The following is a 20,257-nucleotide window of genomic DNA, read 5'->3' on the forward strand; positions in this document are numbered from 1 at the left end:
CCATTACATATGCATATACTGTTACAGTTAAAGTTGGAAGTTTACATACACTTAGGTTGGAGTCATTAAAACTCATTTTCAAGCACTACACAAATTTCTTGTTAACAAATTATAGTTTTGGCAAGTCGGTTAGGACATCTACTTCGTGCATGACACAAGTAATTTTTCCAACAATTGTTTACAGACAGATTATTTCACTTATAATTCACTGTATCACAATTCCAGTCGGACAGAAGTTTACATACACTAAGTTGACTGTGCCTTTAAACAGCTTGGAAAATTCCAGAAAATGATGTCATGGCTTTCGAAGCTTCTGATAGGCTAATTGACATAATTTGAGTCAATTGGAGGTGTACCCGTGGATGTATTTCAAGACCTAACTTCAAACTCAGTGCCTTTTGCTTGATATCATGGGAAAATCAAAAGAAATCAGCCAAGACCTCAGAAAAAAAATTGTAGACCTCCACAAGTCTGATTCATCCTTGGGAGCAATTTCCAAATGCCTGAAGGTACCACGCTTATCTGTACAAACAATAGTACGCAAGGACAAACACCATGGGACCACGCAGCCGTCATACCGCTCAGGAATGAGACGCGTTCTGTCTCCTAGAGATTAACGTACTTTGGTGCGAAAAGTGCAAATCAGTCCCAGAACAACAGCAAAGGATCTTGTGAAGATGCTGGAGGAAACAGGTACAAAAGTATCTATATCCACAGTAAAATGAGATCTATATCGACATAACCTGAAAGGCCACTCAGCAAGTTAGAAGCCACTGCTCCAAAACCGCCATAAAAAAGCCAAACTACGGTTTGCAACTGCACATGGGGACAAAGATCGTACTTTTTGGAGAAATATCCTCTGGTCTGATGAAACAAGAATAGAACTGTTCGGCCATAATGACCATCGTTATGTTTGGAGGAAAAAGGGGGAGGCTTGCAAGCCAAAGAACACCATCCCAACTGTGAAGCACAGGGGTGGCAGCATCATGTTGTAGGGGTGCTTTGCTGCAGGAGGGACTGGTGCACTTCACAAAATAGATGGCATCATGAGAAAGGAAATGTATGTGGATATATTGAAGCAACATCTCAAGACATCAGGCAGGAAGTTAAAGCTTGGTTGCAAATGGGTCTTCCAAATGGACAATGACCCCAAGCATACTTCCAAAGTTGTAGCAAAATGGCTTAGGGACAACAAAGTCAAGGGATTGGAGTGGCCATCACAAAGCTCTGACCTCAATCCTATAGAAAATTTGTGGGCAGAACTGAAAAAGCATGTGTGAGCAAGGAGGCCTACAAACCTGACTCAGTTACACCAGCTCTGTCAGGAGGAGTGAGACAAAATTCACCCAACTTATTGTGGGAAGCTTATGGAAGGCTACCCGAAACATTTGACCCAAGTTAAACAATTTAAAGGCAATGCTACCAAATACAAATTGAGTGTATGTAAACTTCTGACCCACTGGGAATGTGATGAAAGAAATAAAAGCTGAAATAAATATTTCGCTCTACTATTATTCTGACATTTCACATTCTTAAAATAAAGTGGTGATCCTAACTGACCTAAAACAGGGAATTTTGTGAAAAACTGAGTTTAAATATATTTGTCTAAGGTGTATGTAAACTTCCGACTTCTACTGCATATAGTACATTGCATATTATGTATTGCTTGACAAAAATAGTAGGAGGAGTTAGATGAAGCACATATAGTACTGATCTGGGTCCAGGCTAGTCACTGGAAGTTGCTTACCAAAGAAGTGTGAGTTCTCGGACAATGGGAATCCATCGTTGTGTGGGATCTGTAGTGGTCCCACCACATTGACTTCGGGGCCCACCCACTCATTCATTCACAAATCTGGATGGACCTCAGCTCAGAATAAAGATGATGGAAGTAAATTATTTCCAGTCCAATCCTGTAGGAAACCAAGATACACCTAGACATAATGTTAGTGTGAGTTTTACATTTTGTTAAGCAGCTTTGTGATACAGTAGCTTACCTGTTAAATACTTCACAGACAACTCTTTAGCCCTTGCAAAAGTTTTCACACCCCTTGGATTTCTTCCCATTTTATTGTGTTACAAAGTGGGATTAACCAATTACAGTCCAAGCCCTGTCTAGGCCGGATATGTACAGAATAAAAATATTCCAAAACATGCATCTTGTAGGCAACAAGGCACTAAAGTAATACTGCAAAAAAACACAACAAAGGAATATACTTTTTGGCTTAAATGCAAAGCCTTGTGTTTGGGACAAATCTAACACAACACTTCACTGAGTAACTGCATCCTTATTTTCAAGCATGGTGGTGACTGTATCCTGGTATGTGTATGCTTGACATCAGCAAATACAGACAGAGTTTGGGAGAGGAGTTCACCTTTCAGCAGGACAATAACCTACAACACAAATCTACACTGGAGTTGCTTATCAAGAAGACAGTGAATGTTCCTGAGTGGCCAAGTTACAGATGAAATCTGTTTAAATCTGCTAAATTACAGATGAAATACATTTTATGCAATGGGTGGGTCTAATCCTCAATTCTGATTGGTTAAAACCGCATTCCATCCGATGTCTATTGCACAAGTTTCCACCGGCTAAATCTATGATGCTAAAATGCCTATTTACTCTGTTCCATCTGACTGCGCAATCCACTGTCTCATCAGCCCAGCCAGGCAACTTATAAACTTGATCTTCACTGTCCCCTTTAGTTCTCCCACATTTTGTTGTGTTACTGCCTGCATTTAATTTGGATGAAATTGAGATTTTATGTCACTCGCCTACACAAAATACCCCATAATGTCAAACAGGAATTATGTTTTTAGAGAATTTTTACAAATTAATAAATAATGTAAGTATTCAAACCCCTTTGTTATGGCAAGCCTAAATAAGTTAAGGAGTAAACATTTGCTTAACAAGTCACATAGTGAGTTGAATTGACTCACTCTATGTGCAATAATAGTGTTTAACCTGATTTTTTAATGACTACCTCATCTATGTACCCCACACATACAATTATCTCAAAGGTCCCTCAGTTGAGCAGCGAATTTCAACCTGTTACAGTATTTATACCCCTTGACTAATTCAACAATTTGCTGTGTTACAGCCTGAATTCAAAATTGATTACATAAATGTTTTTCTCACCCAGCCATTTTCAAGTCTTGTCATATATTTTTAAGCTGCAACTACTGTAGGCCACTCAGGAACATTCCACTGTCGTCTTGGTAAGCAACTCCAGTGTATATCTGGCCTTGTGTTTTAGGTTATTGTCCTGCTGAAAGGTGAATTTGTCTCCCAGTGTCTGTTGGAAAGCAGACTTAACCACGTATTCTCATTTTGCCTGTGCTTAGCTCTATTCCATTTATTTTTATCCTAAAAAAACTCCCTAGTCCTTGCCAATGATGAGTATACCCATAATATGATACAGCCACCACCATGCTTGAAAATATGAAGAGTGGTACCCAGTGATATGTTGTGATGGATTTGCTAGTTAAATAAATAATAAAACAATTCTATTCAGGACATGAAGTTAATCTCTTTGCCACATTTCTACTGTTTTACTTTATTGACTTATTACGAACAGGATGCTTTTGTTTTGGAATATTTTTATTCTGTACTTCTTTTCACTTTGTCATGTAGGTTAGCATTGTGGAGTAACTACAATGTTGTTGATCCAGCCTCAATTTTCTCCTATTACAGCTATTAAGCTCTGTAACTGTTTGGCCTCATGGTGAAATCCCTGAGCGTTTTCCTTCTACTCCGGCAACTGAGTTAGGAAGGACGCCTGTATCTTTGTAGTGACTGGGTGTATTGATGCACCATCCAAAGTGTAATTAATAACTTCACCATGCTCAAAGGGATATTCAATGTCTGCCTTTTTTATTATTAACCATGTACCAATTAGGTGCCCTTCTTTGCAAGGCATTTGAAAACCTCCCTGGTCTTTGTGGTTGAATCTGTGTTCGAAATTCACTGCTCGACTGAGGGACCTTACAGATAATTGTGTGTGGAGTGCAAAATCATGTTAAACCAGGGTCTCCAACAGGTCGATTGAAAGCTACCAGTAGCTCACAGCCCACCTATGACTAGCTCCCCAAACAATTCTGAAAGTACAATTTTCACATGTTCCACTGCAAATTGTCATTAACAAATCTCACAAGTATTAGACACTGCAAGCTCCCAGCTACTATCTAATCAATGCAACATTGACATTACCTCACCCCCGGTTAGCCACTATTGGCTTAAAAAGCCAAACCTAACACAATAGCTGCCAATTAATTTCCAGAAATATTGCCCCTGTATGTCTGTGTGGTGCGCATGTATTTCTTTCACTTATTTCTGTGTGTAGCCAGCTGATGTGATAACCATCTTGTGGGTTGACAGACAGTAATTTCCCCAAAACCTTCTCAATTTAATGTTAACTGTAAAGTAGGCTTACCTGGCAGAAGTATATCATCAGGAAGTATATAATTTTTATCTATTACTTGGTATTTGCTAACTTTGAATGAGCAACAGCATTACAGAACCATCACTAGACTGGCACATTAGACAGCACATTTCTCACTTGCTAGATTCACAATTAATGTGCCATATGCACAATTAAAGGGGAATTACATAAAAAATCCTAATTTGTTATTTATCTTCCAGACCTAAAAAAAAATATTCAGATGTGATTTAAGCATTGACATGGACTCAGACTTCTTGTCTTGTGTTATGTGATGTTTCCCTTATTGCTGTAACCATAACCACAATGTACTCAACACAACAATTCCAAAACAATTATTCTGACGAGTATTCCCTTTAGGTTATATTCTGTATTAAATTAGGTATGTTCCTGTGCAGTACATTCATAACTAAAGAGATCCTTGAGAGTTGCTAGTCTATTCCTCTGTTATCACAGTAAAATGAACACAGTCATTTCCCCAAATTTTTCCATGGACTTCCTGAATCTGTTACTGACTAACAGCACCCATGGCGACGTTAACTGACACCATCATGCATTGAGCAGAGAGGAGGTAAATCACCATGTGAACCACTGGTTTTATAAATCGCACCTGACATAGCTTTAATTAATTAGCCAGGGCTAATTTCCCCAGAGATTAAACAACAGCCCACATGAAGACCCCAACAAGGGCCTCCAGGCCAGCTTGTCAGCCCACACAAAGAATCAACCTGTCCCTCTCTATCATTTGTTCTTACCGTATTCTTTCCTGTTGATTTCCCCAGTGTAAGTCCAGTCTAGTCCCAGCCTTCACCCTCTCTCTCTGATCTCCACATTGTAATGTACAGCACCATCAATATTTGCTCATGAGCATCTAGCTGCTCCTGGCTGTCTGGGGTTGCAGCGAGAGTATGTGTGACTGGCTGGGGTCATTGAAAAGGGGACAGTGGTTATTAATTAAGCTGTCCATTCCTCTCCATGAACGCACTACCCCTCTTCCCCCTCCTCCCTCCTCCTCCCATCCCCCCAAAATCCTCCTCATTCAGCAAAGCAATCTGGCAGCCATGTGTACTCCCTAACACAGAGAAAACCAGACCAGTACCCCCCCCCCCCCCCCCCCCCCACCCCACAAGCACAGACACATGCACACAAAAACGCACACACTAACACACAATCACAGGCAACCTGGTCTTGGATAAGGCACAAGTGATCAAGCAGAGAGCCAATCCATTGGGCAAAAACTGGTCAAATCATTTCAACCAAAGAAATCTATGAGATGACCTTGAATCAACGTGGAAAACTGATTGGATTTGCAAAAATGTATCAACTTAAGGGCATTTTGTTGTTTTTTTCACCCAACTTTTAACCTAAATCCAATGACATGGTGATATTTTCTGTTGATTTCATGTTAAATCCACATTAGTCGAAAACTTAACCAAATATGAATCAAAACTAGATGTTGAACTGAAGTCTGTCCCCATTCGGGAAGGCATTCATTAGATAGATCATGTTTTTCATAAATCATATCTAACACAAATATTATATGATGCTGTGTTTGTAAGTGAAAGTTTAATCTACACCTCAGCACAATGTCTATAGGCAGCTATAGTGGAATTGCTCTCCTGGCTAGGCCACCTAATTGTCAGGTGTTGCAATATACTGTACATGTAGTATGGCAGCTAGAGCACTCTAAATGTTGATGGATTGCAGAGAGAACAGCTAAAGTAGGAAAATATAACAGTATCGGGAAATAACTATTGTAGTGCTGAAGAAAACTAAGATTTCCTTTGCAGGTAGACAGGTTGGCAGTCTCTATTCTGATAAGGGATCCTCTTCATAAGACATTGTTCTCAGAAGGGCGCCTTGATTTGTGGCCTGGTTTTAGTTTGTTTACCCAATGTGTTACAGTAAGAAGCCATTCACCTCATTGCTTGACCATTCACAACTGGATGTAGTAGGAGGAAAGCTTAGATTAGAATAAAGCTGGAAATAGGCCCCAGTGTTTCTATAAGCTTCTATATATCCAAAAACAAGTGTTTAATCATTGATGGGTCTGTTGCTCAATCCAAAGAGGCCCTTCTGAGTCAACAGAACAGACAGTCAATCTGAAATAAACAGGACCTTTGCCATTGGCTGCTGTCTGCTTGTGGACTAAGTAGCTGCTGTGTGTACGAGGGCTTTGGGGTGGACTGGGTTGTGGTGGCCTCATGAGAAGGACACGTAGTGGGTCTGAGAACCTTGTGACATGTACAGGAGGCTACTGTATTTTCTTCACTATTAAACAGATTGTATTGCTTTCTAGTGGTATTTTTGGTATGGTTACCACTTACCGGTAAGGGTACAATTTCAGTTGATTTATTGTGGTGAACATGTAGTGTGGTCACAATCAATAAACACTACAGAATAAATGGTGCTACATTTTCTTACGTGGGTCACAGCACAGCTCAAAAAACACAAATTACATTTATTTTTAGCAGTGTACGATAGGCTTTCCCCTCTTACTCAGTGATCACTATTGTCTTTTCACCTTTTAGCTCACATTTGGTTATTGATTGTGAATAGAAAAGCTGACTGTTTACAGTTTTGAACCACCTCCAACTTGTAAAGGGAGAGGAGGAGATAAGTTGATCAAACACTGGGCTTCAAACGGGCAGCAAAGAGCTGCCCAAAGAGCTTCTCAAACAAGCTCTCAAAGACTGTCACAAAAATTCCAATGAATATAAACCAATAACAAGGTCCATAACCTTGAACCCTTCCCAGGCCTATCTGTGAGAACAACTCATTAACATACAATGGCAGATAAAAAGAATATAGCAAGCTGGTCTTTAAGGACCAAATTGTAATTACACAGCATTTACCTCCTCTGGAAATTACTACAACTATAAAAATATAAAGAAAAGGTAATAGGCCCTCTTAAAAAGTACATGCTGTCATTCATTATTTTCTATTGATTATATTCATCCTGAGTTACCTCTCGAGCGTGATGGTTCCACTATTAGCAGCCAATTTTAAATCAGGAATTACGATAAACACAGTATTTGCCTGCACAAATGACTGTAAACTAGTGTCCCATGAAGTTGCTAGCTTACTGGTGGATCTAAGTGTTTAGGAACCAGAACAGATAAGGTGAAGGATGTTTACTGAGAGATGATGGGAAGCAGAGCGGTCTGTGTAGTTGTTACAATGATTCAGAAAGCTAATTTGAGTAAACACACAGCTTAGTGTTGATTGTAGAACAGCCATTTTGTCTCAAAGTAGTGGCAGATAAAGACAGTCAAACGGTATGAATATTGTTTGTATCCATGTGTTCAATTACTCATGGCTAATGATGTTTACCTTCAATCCATACATGGAATTTACTGTAAGGCCATGTGGTTTTGTGGGCAGTTTGAGGTCTACAAAAAGTTGGAGTGTATATAATCAGTCCACACAAGCCTGACTGCAGCCCTCCCCCCCCGGTTTACAATAGGACAAATTGGGGGTTTCAAACTGTAAGATTTATTTTGAGTTAAAGCAATTGACAAATTGCACTTGATGGTGGATTTACCACAAAGAACTTTGAAATGGACGATCAGTGGTGGAATAAAGAACAACTCGGTTCACATTACTCAGTGATCCATAGTTAAGACTTGTTCAGGGTGTCTCTTTTTTTAAACAAACCTCTCAATACAGAATAGACAATATTCAAGTTAAAAGCTGGACAATCTGAAAATAGTAAAGTGCATTTATCAAACAATGGAATGACAAATAATTATATACTGTACAAAAAAACTGAAAAATCACTGTCCCATAAGTCCTATAAATAGCATTAATAATTTGATCCCATACACTATATACATCATTTTTTCCATATTTAATGTTTGAGGAGTAGTCAATCAACCCCTTATTCAGACAATTTTTAAAAATGAGTAAATAAACATTGAATATCAAATAGATCAATAGTAGATGATTGCATGATGATATGTGACTTCAACCCACTTGGAGAATGTGTGCACAGTTTTACCTTCCACAGTATATTTGTCCTACTGAGAGCTTACAGCTCCATAAGTACACATAGCAATGCTGAAGCTAGTACATTAAAGGGAAACAGTGGGACCAGGGCCTGGTAAGGCATGGACAGCAGGCTGAGAGCTGTGGTAGAGTATTGTCACTAAACAGTAGCAAATTGTTACAAGCAACAATAAAAAAGGCCTATAATTTTAACACTGTGGTCTACTTCAATAATGCTGAAAGCAAACCAGTCACATTCATAATATGCACGTCCCCTTAGTTGCATAGCTGACACAAAACAAAACTATTCACATTCAATTAAAGGTAAGCCATACTCCAGTATGTTTCATCTGCCCATACTATGCAAAGAACGTTGGTCAGCAGTTGTGGATAATAGCTAGTTTGACATTATAGTCGGCAACGTTATCACGCTAGCTTACTTTATTATTAGCAACGTTAGCTAGCTCATCTAGCTAGCTAAAATCTCATTGGTTGGATAATTGTTCCGACTTCAGAAGTTGAACACAATCGTGTTGTATTTACAACTTCACAAATGGGAAATGAGACTCCAAGGAGCATTTGAAGGCAGCATTATACCAAAGTTGCATACATTTACATTGCTGCAAAAAAATACAGTTCCAGTCAAAGTTTGGACACACCTACTCATTCAAAGGTTTTTCTTTATTTGTACTATTTTCTATATTGTAAATAAATCCCTGACAGTGTCACCAGCAAAGCACCCACCCCATCATCACAGCTCCTCCTTTATGCTTCATGGTGGGAACCACACATGGGGAGATCCTCCGTTCACCTACTCTGCGTCTCACAAAGCATTTATTTGGGCTGCAATCTGAGGTGCAGTTAACTCTAATGAACTTATCCTCTGCAGCTTAAAATAATGATGGACTGTCGTTCTCTTTGCTTATTTGAGCTGTTCTTGCCATAATATGGACTTGGTCTTTCACCAAAAAGCGCTATCTTCTGTATACCACCCCTACCTTGTCACAACACAACTGATTGGCTCAAACGCATTGAGAAGGTTACAAATGAACTTTTAACAAGGCACACCTGGTAATTTAAATGCATTCCAGGTGACTACCTCATGAAGCTGGTTGAGAGAATGCCAAGAGGTTGGAAAGCTGTCTTCAAGGCAAAGGGTGACTACTTTGAAGAATCTCAAATATAAAATATATTTAGATTTGTTTAACACTTTTTTGGTTACTACATGATTCCATATGTGTTATTTCATAGTTTTGATGTCTTCACTATTATTCTACAATATAGAAAATAGTAAAAATAAAGAAAAACCCTGGAATGAGTAGGTGTGTCCAAACTTTTGACTGGTACTGTATATATTTTTATTTTGCTATTACACAAATTGTAATGTCCCTTCATCTGTGAGTTCCTACCAGACAAATGTGTCTAATTTCTCTCTCATTTTACACCCTTTGCTCAGCCTCAGACGCAACACCTGGTTAGTGAAACGTGACCTCATCATCAGGGACCACACGATAATGTAAAGATGTCTCAGTACGAGGTAAAACAGTCAAATGGATAAAATGACCAAACAACAACAGAAAGCAAGTTTGTGGTAATTGACCAATGGCTGCTGAAACTTCTTTTGTAACTTCTCAGAAGAATGACCACTGATAGTTCTGCCGGTCTGTGTGAATTTGACCCTTCTTCCTTTACTGGATGTTGATGTGAAGGCAAAGTCCTCTCAAATGACCCCCTTTCCAAGAGTCAATTATTTTTGAACAAGTATGTCACTATACCCTTCGTTCACTTGATGTTGACGTGAAGGGGAAGTCCTGCAGTGCTTCTCAAGTGACACCCTATTCCCTGTAGTAGTAGTGCACTATATATCGAATAGGAAGGGGGTCATTAGAGATCATTTTGTGTCTCGGTTCTCTACCCTTTTCCAGAAGTGGGCATTTGCACACGCCACATGGATATTAAAGCATAGGATTGGTGAAAGGATTGGCTGGAGGGAGTTTTCACCATTGTTGAAGCCATGTGAGAAAGTGTGCAAGTGCACGCTTCAGGAAAAAGGTGAAGAGCAAGGACAGCCAATGCCCCTGATACTTAGGGCACATCACTGATACTGCTCCTGGTAGTTCCCATTACCATGGTGGGAGTTCCCATCATCCTCATCCTGCTGCATGGTGACTCCTCTCTTCTTCTTCCAGCCCGAAGGGTTCTCTGTGGTTCCATAGCTCTTCTTGGGTGCCATGGCAATCTCGCTGTTGAGCTCCGTCTCTTCGGCCAGCTCGTCTTCGTCGATGATGCCGATCTTATCGTCGCTGGTGCTCTCCGGGTCGGCCCAGTCCTGCTTGTCGCCCGAGGCAAAGATAGCATAGAAGATGACCCCCGTGTAGTGCACCATGGCGGCAATCACGAACACGTTTTGCCACTCCAGACGGGTCTACAGAGGGGGAAAGACTTGAGTCAGTGACCAAACTGTCACACTTGTCTGATATAACGTTTGATTTGATTGACAATGTTATAAAATCAGTATCTCATTGTGTCATTCACCAGTCGTGTTACTCGTGTCCTATACGGTAGTCATATTAGGAAGTCCCTCAGGGGGAGTTTCGTTTGACATCTAAGGGACTTCCTAATATTGATGCCATAGTCTTATCCTGGCTCATTTTGCTAATCTCATTGACAGCTGTTAGAATTTGTCTGTAATGTTGAATGTGACAATACCTTGTGTTTAGTCAGTTCTCCAACGATAAGGGGGCACACCATTCCAGACAGTGTGCCAACGCCATTGGAGATGCCCATTAGGATACTGGCATAGCGAGGGGCAATGTCCAAGTGGTTTACGTTGAACCCTGGGGATACAGTAACAAGTACAGTCCATCAGAGTAAATTGTTTATGCCACTGTCAAATTATCTTTGGGTAATTAAAAAGCACTACATGAAATCCCATCATGTATTATTTATTATTAGATATTGAATACCACACACTATTCATGCTGTCTCTTAGAAATGTTTTTGGGATCATCCATTTGGATTAATAAATAACCATTTAGCCAAACAGTAATGTATATGAATACATTTTATTAATGTATTATTATATACACTACCGTTCAAAAGTTTGGGGTCACTTATAAATGTCCTTGTTTTTGAAAGAAAAGCTAAAAATGTTGTCCATTAAAATAACATCAAATTGATCAGAAATACAGTGTAGACATTGTTAATGTTGTAAATGACTATTGTAGCTGGGAAAAAATGACTTTTTATGGAATATCTACATAGGTGTACAGAGGCCCATTATCAGCAACTATCAGTAGCGTGCCGTGGGCCTGGCGCCTGGGCCTTCAGTGAGGTCCTACACAGTCCCACCCGAATTAATCCACCTGTTATTACCATCATTTAGATGCCATGGCTCTAGACACTATACATTTAGACAGAAACGCAGTATAACCAGGCGTTGCGTCACCTTGAAATTGACATTTTTTTCAGAGAATTGCAGGGGAAGAGTACAATACAGTACAGTTCAACTAATAGGCAAGAACATAGTCGAGTGCAACATAGTTATATTAATATTCTTCTTCTATCCATTTCTGGTCCACAAACTTTGAGCTTTAAGTCCCCCAAAAAATAAATACAGTGTGTTCACTAAACAGCGCATTGTCGCACCCAAAGCAGTTTCACCGTGATGATAAAGACACATAACTATTCACTGAAAATAAAAGAAAACAAATAATTTGCAACATAGGCTATTTGCCATTTTATTTTGTTAATATATAGGCTATTTAATATTAACGAAATAAAATGCGAAACATACATACACATTTAATAAAAAATAACATGCATTGTATGCCTACTCACCAAAGACTGATTATTAGACAGTTGCGTGCGCTTAGGGGATCGTGAGAAAAATGCTGCAAGGCCATTGAGGTTGGCAAAGAAGACCTTGCATTCTTTAAGCTTTGAGGCTCCTTGAGTCAGTACTAAATTTAGTCGATGTGCATAGCAGTGAATGAATAAGGCCATCGGTGCCCTCTCCTTAACTTTAGCCTGCACCCCATTGAGTCCAGATGCCATGACTGCTGCGCCATCAAAACACTGTGCCACAACTTTATCCAGACTACATTCATTTTCCTCCAAGAAACGGAAAATAAGAGCGGCAATGTCATCAGCTCGCTTGCCGCTTGTCACATCTTCAAACCGGATAAATCGCTCCTTGACTCCCGTGTCCGTCACATAACGCAGGACGAGTGAGAGCTGTAGCTCCACTCTGGTGTCCCCAAACGTTTTCAAAAGCACCATTGCTTGTAAGTGCCCAGCCGTACTTTGGTGTCTCGTTGCTGCCTTGGTTAGACAACTCAAGTTTGCAAAGCCAGTGTGGCTCCAAACACCAAATCGATCACTTGCAAATAATAGGCATTCCCAGCAGTACAGTTTGCAGTGCTTCTCGGAGCCTGTGAGCCATTGACAGCGCTCATAGTTGAAACTTTGAAAGTGGCGAACGAACGAACCCCTTTCCCGCCTGTGACAGGCTTTGTGGCGTCGGGCGACCTCTCCTTACAATGTCTAACTTTTCTTGAAAAGTTCGTCTTGAGAATGGCGTTATAATTATATCCTCGACCAAATCGATATCTTCTCCTCCTTCCGCCATTGTGGGTTCAAAAAACAGTTTAGGTAGTACGCGAATTAATTCGTTTATCAAATTCAGTTTCCTAGATCTGCATAGACCTGCCCATAGGACCTGCCTCTCAATATTGGTAATCCAATCAAAAGACGTGGACGCCCTACGCCTGCTAGCTGGCTCCTGTGTAACACTGGAGCCAGCCAGCAGGCGTACAATAGCCAACTCTAAAGCTGATTGGTTGACACAAAATTTTAATTTCCATTCACTTTAAGCTACAAGCGCCTGCACTGTTGATTCTGAAGGCCTAAGAGCAGATTTTAGACCCCTGGCAACACATGATGGCTGAATATGATTGGATAAAAGATCTAACATAAAGACCAGCCCTCCAAATCTCAACCTGGGGCTGGAAGCAGTGCAACCAAGAGGAAAGCTATGAAATGAAGAGTATAACTCTTACTCTGGGGAATAATTTAATACATATTTGTGGGAAAATATATTTAAAAAAAAATTATATTCTGATGATGTTTAGGCCAGCAGAGAAGGCCTTGCAGGCCCTGACGGCCCACCACTGGCAACTATCACTCCTGTGTTCTAATGGCACGTTGTGTTAGCTAATCCAAGTTTATCATTTTAAAAGGCTAATTGATCATTAGAAAACCCTTTTGCAATTATGTTAGCACAGCTGAAGCAATAAAACTGGCCTTCTTTAGACTAGTTGAGTATCTGGAGCATCAGCATTTGTGGGTTCGATTACAGGATCAAAATGGCCAGAAACAAAGACCTTTCTTCTGAAACTCGTCAGTCTATTCTTGTTCTGAGAAATGAAGGCTATTCCATGGGAGAAATTGCCAAGAAACTGAACATCTCGTACAACGCGGTGTACACTTCCCTTCACAGAACAGCCCAAACTGGCTCTATCAGAATAGAAAGAGGAGTGGGAGGCCCCGGTGCACCACTGTGCAAGAGGACAAGTACATTAGAGTGTCTAGTTTGAGAAACAGACACCTGCCAGTCTCCTCAACTGTCAGCTTCATTAAATAGTACCCGCAAAACACCAGTCTCAACGTCAACAGTGAAGAGGCGACTCCGGGATGCTGGCCTTCTAGGCAGAGTTGCAAAGAAAAGCCATATCTCAGACTGGCCAATAAAAAGAAAAGATTAAGATGGGCAAAAGAACACAGACAATGGACAGAGGAAGATTGGAAAAAAGTGTAATGGACAGACAAATCTAAGTTTGAGGTGTTCAGATCACAAAGAAGAACATTCGTGAGATGCAGAAAGAATAAAAAGATGCTGGAGGAGTGCTTGATGCCATCTGTCAAGCATGGTGGAGGCAATGTGAAGGTCTGGGGGTGCTTTGGTGGTGGTAAAGTGGGAAATTTGTACAGGGTAAAAGGGATATTGAAGAAGGAAGGCTATCACTCCATTTTGCAACGCCATGCAATACCCTGTGGACGCTGCTTAATTGGAGCCAATTTCCTCCTACAACAGGACAATGACCCAAAGGACAGCTCCAAACTATGCAAGAACTATTTAGGGAAGAAGCAGTCAGCTGGTATTCTGTCTATAATGGAGTGGCCAGCACAGTCACTGGATCTCAACCCTATTAAGCTGTTGTGGGAGCAGCTTGACCGTATGACACGTAAGAAGTGCTTCAGGAAGCATGGGGCATGGGGTGAAATATTTTCAGATTACCTCAACAAATTGACAACTAGAATGCCAAAGGTCTGCAAGGCTGTAATTGCTGCAAATGGAGGATTCTTTGACGAAAGCCAAGTTTGAAGGACACTATTATCATTTAAATTAAAAATCATTATTTAAAACCTTGTCAACGTCTTGACTATATTTCCTATTCATTTTGCAACTCATTTCATGTATGTTTTCATGGGGAACAAGGACATTTATAAGTGACCCCAAACTTTTGAACGGTAGTGTGTATTATTATTACTATCACTGCATTGTTCAGAAAGAGCTCTCAAGGTAATCATTTCACTGTACTGTTTTCCACCTGTTGTGTTCTGTGCACGTGGGGAATAAACGTTGAAACTTGAACTGAGGCATATCGCTCAGCAGCAGTACGAGAAGGATCTCCAGACTCAACATTTATTCTTGGATTCATAACTTTACAACAGAAACACACAAATAATTATGTCTGTAACCTCACTTGACTGAAAAAAGTTATAAATACATCTAAAATGATGCTGAACTGAAGCTTTTATACCTGAGATGGCAAAGCCACTGAAGCCCACAGCCAACACCAGGAAGGAGATGGCAACACCACGTGTGTGACTGAAACCCACCACCAGCAGCAGTGTGGCCTCCATGCCAAAACCTGCAGGGGTAACAGGGCACACAAAGATCAAAGGCTACCTTACCAAATCCTGATTGGTAGGCAATGCTTTATTAGCTTCATCAGACTTGATACAGTGTCATACCCAGCAAACAGTGAACATTCCTACAACATTAGGTAACGTTCCAAGGGAGTCTCAATTTTTGTTTTCAGTTAACGTTACATTAGCGTGACAATATCATACAAATGTTTTCAAAATGTCCTGGAATTTAATATTAGTAGAAGGACATGAACATTAGTGGAAGGACATGCCATAATGGTTATCGGCTAGTTTTATGCCCTACCTAAGAGGAAATCACTGTACAGTGCCTTCAGAAAGTATTCACACCCCTTGACGTTTTCTCAATTGTGTTGTGTTACAGCTTGAATTTAAAAAGGATTAAATATAGTTTTTTTTGCCACTGGCCTACACACAATACCACATAATGTCAAAGTGGAATTATGTTTTTCGAATGTTTTACAAATTAATAAAAAATGAAAAGCTGAAATGTCTTGAGTCAATATTCAACCCCTTTGTTATGGCAAACCTAAATAAGTTCAGGAGTAAAAATTTCCTGAACAAGTCACATAATAAGTTGCAATACACCCAGTCACTACAAATATACATGTGCGTCCTTTCAGTTGCCGGAGAGGAAGAGATTTCACCATGCCAATAGTGACTTTGAAACAGTTACAGAGTTTAATGGCTGTGATAGGAGACAACTGAGGATGGATCAACAACATTGTAGTTACTCCACAATACTAACCTAATTGACAGAGTGAAAGGAAGGAAACCTGTACAGAATAAAAATATTTAAAAGAAAATGCATTCTGTTTGCAACAAGGCACTAATGTAATACTGAAAAACAAACTGAAGTTAAGCGCAGGCAAAATCATAGAGGGAAACCTGGTTCAGTCTGTTTTCCACCAGACACTGGGAGATGAATGTACCTTTCAGCAGGACAATAAACTAAAACACAAGCCCAAATTTACACTGGAGTTGCTTATCAAGAAGACAGTGAATGTTCCTGAGTGGCCGAGTTACAGTTTTGACGTAAATCTACTTGAAAATCTATGGCAAGACCTGAAAATGGTTGTCTAGCAATGATAGACGACCAATTTGACAGAGCTTGAAGAATTTCGAAAATAATAATCGACAAATGTTGCACAATCCAGGTGTGTATAGCTCTTAAAAGACTTATCCAGAAAGTCTCAAAGCTGTAATCGCTGCCAAAGGTGCTTCTACAAAGTACTGACTCAGGGTTGTGAAAACTTATGTAAATGAGATATTTCTGTATTTCCTTATCAATAAATTTGAAACAATTTCTAAAAACATGTTTTTACTTTGTTATTATGGGGTATTGTGTGTAGATGTAATTGAATAAATTCTGAATTCAGGCTGTAACACAACAAAATGTGGAATAAGTCAAGGGGTGTGAATACTTTCTGAAGGCACTGTAGGTACAATGTAAGGAAATTAATTCCTTCTGTCCTGGGTACTATACCTCCGCAGTTCATGATTTTCCGGACGTTTGTAGTTGACATGATTTTACGACTGCGTAGGAAGTCGGCCAGCTGGCCACCGATTGGAACTACGATGGTCATCACCATGTGAGGAACAGCAGACAGGAGCCCCACCTTTGAGGAGGAACAAGTCAACACCCAGAAATGATGGTAAGAGCATGATGCTAGATGATGAGTGGATTATTTTAATCTGCTAGGGCAAAAAACTAAATGTGAACCCCTTGGAGTTCACAGGACAGAGTTTGGGAAAAGTTGCTCTAGGCCAGTGTTTCCCAAACCTGTCCTCGAGTACCCCCCAGAGTACCCTCCTATTTAATGTATTCCAGAACTAGCACAGCTGATTTAACAGCTTGATGATTAGGTGACCTTTTGAATCAGCTGTGCTAATTCTGGAACACATCAAATACGTGGACAGGCTAGAGGTTTGGGAAACAGTGCTCTAGATTGTACTGTAGATACATGTGTCATGCAGTTCATTTTGACATTTTCTTTTCAGTATTATGTCAAACATTTCTCTAACATACTGTACTTTCTCTGATGAAAGACATAATCTCGAAGTTGAAAATAAATGATGATCCACTTGAGTCTTATGATAATAAGAGTGTTGTTCCATTTACTATGGATAACAAATTGCAAAGAGATGTGTTAGATCTACACCACACAGAGAAGACCCACCTTGCCGATAGAGAAGCCGAACACCTCCTCGAAATAGGCCGGCTGGCTGATCAGGAGCAGATAGAAGGTCCAGCTTCGGCAGAAGTTAGCCACGATGATGGCATAGACAGGCATGGAGGTGAAGAAACGGCGCCATGGAGTCTTGAATTTCTGTGGTGGGCCAGAAATAGGGGATCTGATCTCACTGACAATCTCAGGGCTCAATTTCAGGGGTCAACCTGGGTTATGTATTGGGTTATGTTTTCATTTTCAAGCGTGTCATCGATTTCAGGGGTCAACAGCACTCAAATAGGAAGCCTACAGTTGTTAACCTTGCTTAAGTATCTTGTCAATCTTGATTATATCTTATATGTGTGTCACAAAACTTCTATAAGTACTTACAAGAGCATGATATTTGAAATAAAATAAATATTTATTATACTACGCTAATGTATCTGACAGCAGCCAGAGTGAGTAGTAGCATACCTCAGTGGCGCTCAATATTTTGACCCCCTCGCCAATGGTGGTCTCTATGTAGATCCTCTCCTCATCGCTTATAGTGGGGTGGGCGGCTGGGCTCCCATAGGCAAGCAGGAGCCAGAAGATGTACCATATGATCCCAAATACACCTGGATGTACAGAAATAAACAACACAGGTCATCACCAATGCTCTTATTGTTATATGGGTATTACAAAAGAGTCTGTTTTTACGAGACTTCCAGATGACGGTTCATATTGTAACTATGAAGCAATTAGGGACAGATTCCTGGTCAATGATTAAGCATAGTTCTGCACTAAAAAACAAGCTCCATTGGGAATCTGCTTTGAAAATGTTTTTTAGTCAAGGACTAGGCTTAATCTGTGTCCGACAAACCCCCCCTAAGGGCTTTGTTATAGATCATAGAGATGGAAAGACGGCACATCTCATTCATTGGATCATCTCTCCCGCTGACTAGGAAGGAATTCCATGATCCCTCCTGAACTCATAGGAAGTCTCCACCAGTTGTCTACTTTAAAATTATGAAAGCCTTCAATAGTGCTGCCCATGCTAAACAGGCTTTGTGGCAAGTGCACCCTCTATCCATCTCAATGTACATGTAAGTGATATGGCAGCCTAATTATAACTGGGCATTGACCAATTCTAGATCACAAACAAAAAAAGATGCTTCATTAGTCAAACAAAATGAAAGATTACAGTCCTTCGGAAAGTATTCAGAACCCTTGACTTTTTCCACATTTTGTTACATTACAGGCTTATTCTAAAATTGATAAAATATGTTTGTTTTTTTAAATCTCAGCAATCTACACACAATACCGCATAATGACAAAACAAAAACAGGTTTAGAAATTTTTGCAAATGTATAAAAAATAAAAACGGAAATATTTTATTTACATAAGTATTATGACCCTTTGCTATGAGACTCGAAATTGAGGTCAGGTGCATCCTGTTTCCATTGATCATCCTTGAGATGTTTCTACAACTGAATTGGAGTCCACCTGTTGTAAATTCAATTGATTGGGAATGATTTGTAAAGGCACACACCTGTCTATTTAAGGTCCCACAGTTGACAGTGCATGTCAGAGCAAAAACCAATCCATGAGGTCGAAGGAATTGTCCGTAGAGCTTTGAGACAGAATTGTGTCGAGGCACAGATCTGGGGAAGTGTACCAACACATTTCTGCAGCATTGAAGGTCCCCAAGAACACAGTGACCTCCATCATTCTTAAATGGAAGAAATTTGGAACCACCAAGACTCTTCCTAGTGCTTTCCGCCCGGCCAAACTGAGCAATTGGGGGAGAAAGGCCTTGGTCAGGGAGGTGACCAAGAACCCGACAGTCACTCCTACACAGCTCTAGAGTTCCTCTGTGGAGATGGGAGAACCTTCCAGAAGGACAACCATCTCTGCAGCACTCCACCAAATCAGGCCTTCATGGTTGAGTGGCCAGACGGAAGCCTCCTCAGTAAAACGAGCATTACAGCCCACTGGAGTTTGCCAAAAGACACCTAAAGACTCTCAGACCATGAGAAACAAGATTCTCTGGTCTGATGAAACCAAGATTGAACTCTTTGGCCTGAATGCCAAGCGTCACGTCTGGAGGAAACCTGGCACCATCCCCACGGTGAAGCATGGTGGTGGCAGCATCATGCTGTAGATATGTTTTTCAGCGGCAGGGACTGGGAGACTAGTCAGGATCGAGGCAAAGATGAATGGAGCAAAGTACAGAGATCCTTGATGAAAACCTGCTCTAGAGAGCTCAGGACCTTAGACTGGGGGCGAAGGTTCACCTTCCAACAGGACAACGACCTTAAACACACAGCCAAGACAACGCAGGAGAGGCTTCGGGACAGGTCTCTGAATGTCCTTGAGTGGCCCAGCCAGAGCCCGAACTTAAACCCGATCGAACATCTCTGGAGAGACCTGAAAATAGCTGTGCAGCAACACTCCCCATCCAACCTGACAGAGCTTGAGAGGATCTGCAGAGAAGAATGGGAGACACTCCCCATATACAGTTGTGCCAAATTTGTAGCGTCATACCCAAGAAGACTCGATGCTGTAATCGCTGCAAGTTGCATCAACAAAGTGCTGAGCAAAGGACCTGAATACTTATGGAAATGTGATATTTCCATTTTTGGGGGGGAATAAATGAGCAAAAATGTCTAAAAACCTGGTTTTGCTTTGTCATTATGGTGTGATGTGTGTAGATGAGGATTTTTTTTTAAG

At 40.5% G+C, this 20,257-nt stretch overlaps 2 protein-coding genes across 3 annotated transcripts in view; both read right to left on the reverse strand.

Moving 5' to 3' along the window:
• Positions 1 to 5,379, reverse strand: part of LOC139540169 (bile acid receptor-like) — a 31,273-nt gene extending 25,894 nt beyond the window's left edge. For both annotated transcript variants that reach the window (XM_071343766.1, XM_071343765.1), the window contains exons 1-2: positions 5,192 to 5,379; positions 1,748 to 1,931 (exon numbers count right to left, since the gene is read on the reverse strand). In XM_071343766.1, the coding sequence (XP_071199867.1) occupies positions 1,748 to 1,844 (97 nt within the window). In that variant the 5' untranslated portion in view covers positions 1,845 to 1,931; positions 5,192 to 5,379. The remainder of the gene's footprint in view (positions 1 to 1,747; positions 1,932 to 5,191) is intronic.
• A 2,764-nt stretch (positions 5,380 to 8,143) lies between these two features.
• The window catches only part of LOC139540170 (vesicular glutamate transporter 3-like), a 41,422-nt gene continuing 29,308 nt past the window's right edge, over positions 8,144 to 20,257 (reverse strand). Inside the window, exons 7-12 of the mRNA XM_071343767.1 lie at positions 18,020 to 18,162; positions 17,555 to 17,704; positions 16,861 to 16,993; positions 15,248 to 15,358; positions 11,133 to 11,260; positions 8,144 to 10,848 (exon numbers count right to left, since the gene is read on the reverse strand). Coding sequence (XP_071199868.1) covers positions 10,519 to 10,848; positions 11,133 to 11,260; positions 15,248 to 15,358; positions 16,861 to 16,993; positions 17,555 to 17,704; positions 18,020 to 18,162 — 995 coding nt within the window. The 3' untranslated portion in view covers positions 8,144 to 10,518. The remainder of the gene's footprint in view (positions 10,849 to 11,132; positions 11,261 to 15,247; positions 15,359 to 16,860; positions 16,994 to 17,554; positions 17,705 to 18,019; positions 18,163 to 20,257) is intronic.

This window comes from Salvelinus alpinus, chromosome 15 (genome assembly GCF_045679555.1).
Source record: "Salvelinus alpinus chromosome 15, SLU_Salpinus.1, whole genome shotgun sequence".
Taxonomy (NCBI): Eukaryota; Metazoa; Chordata; class Actinopteri; order Salmoniformes; family Salmonidae; genus Salvelinus; species Salvelinus alpinus.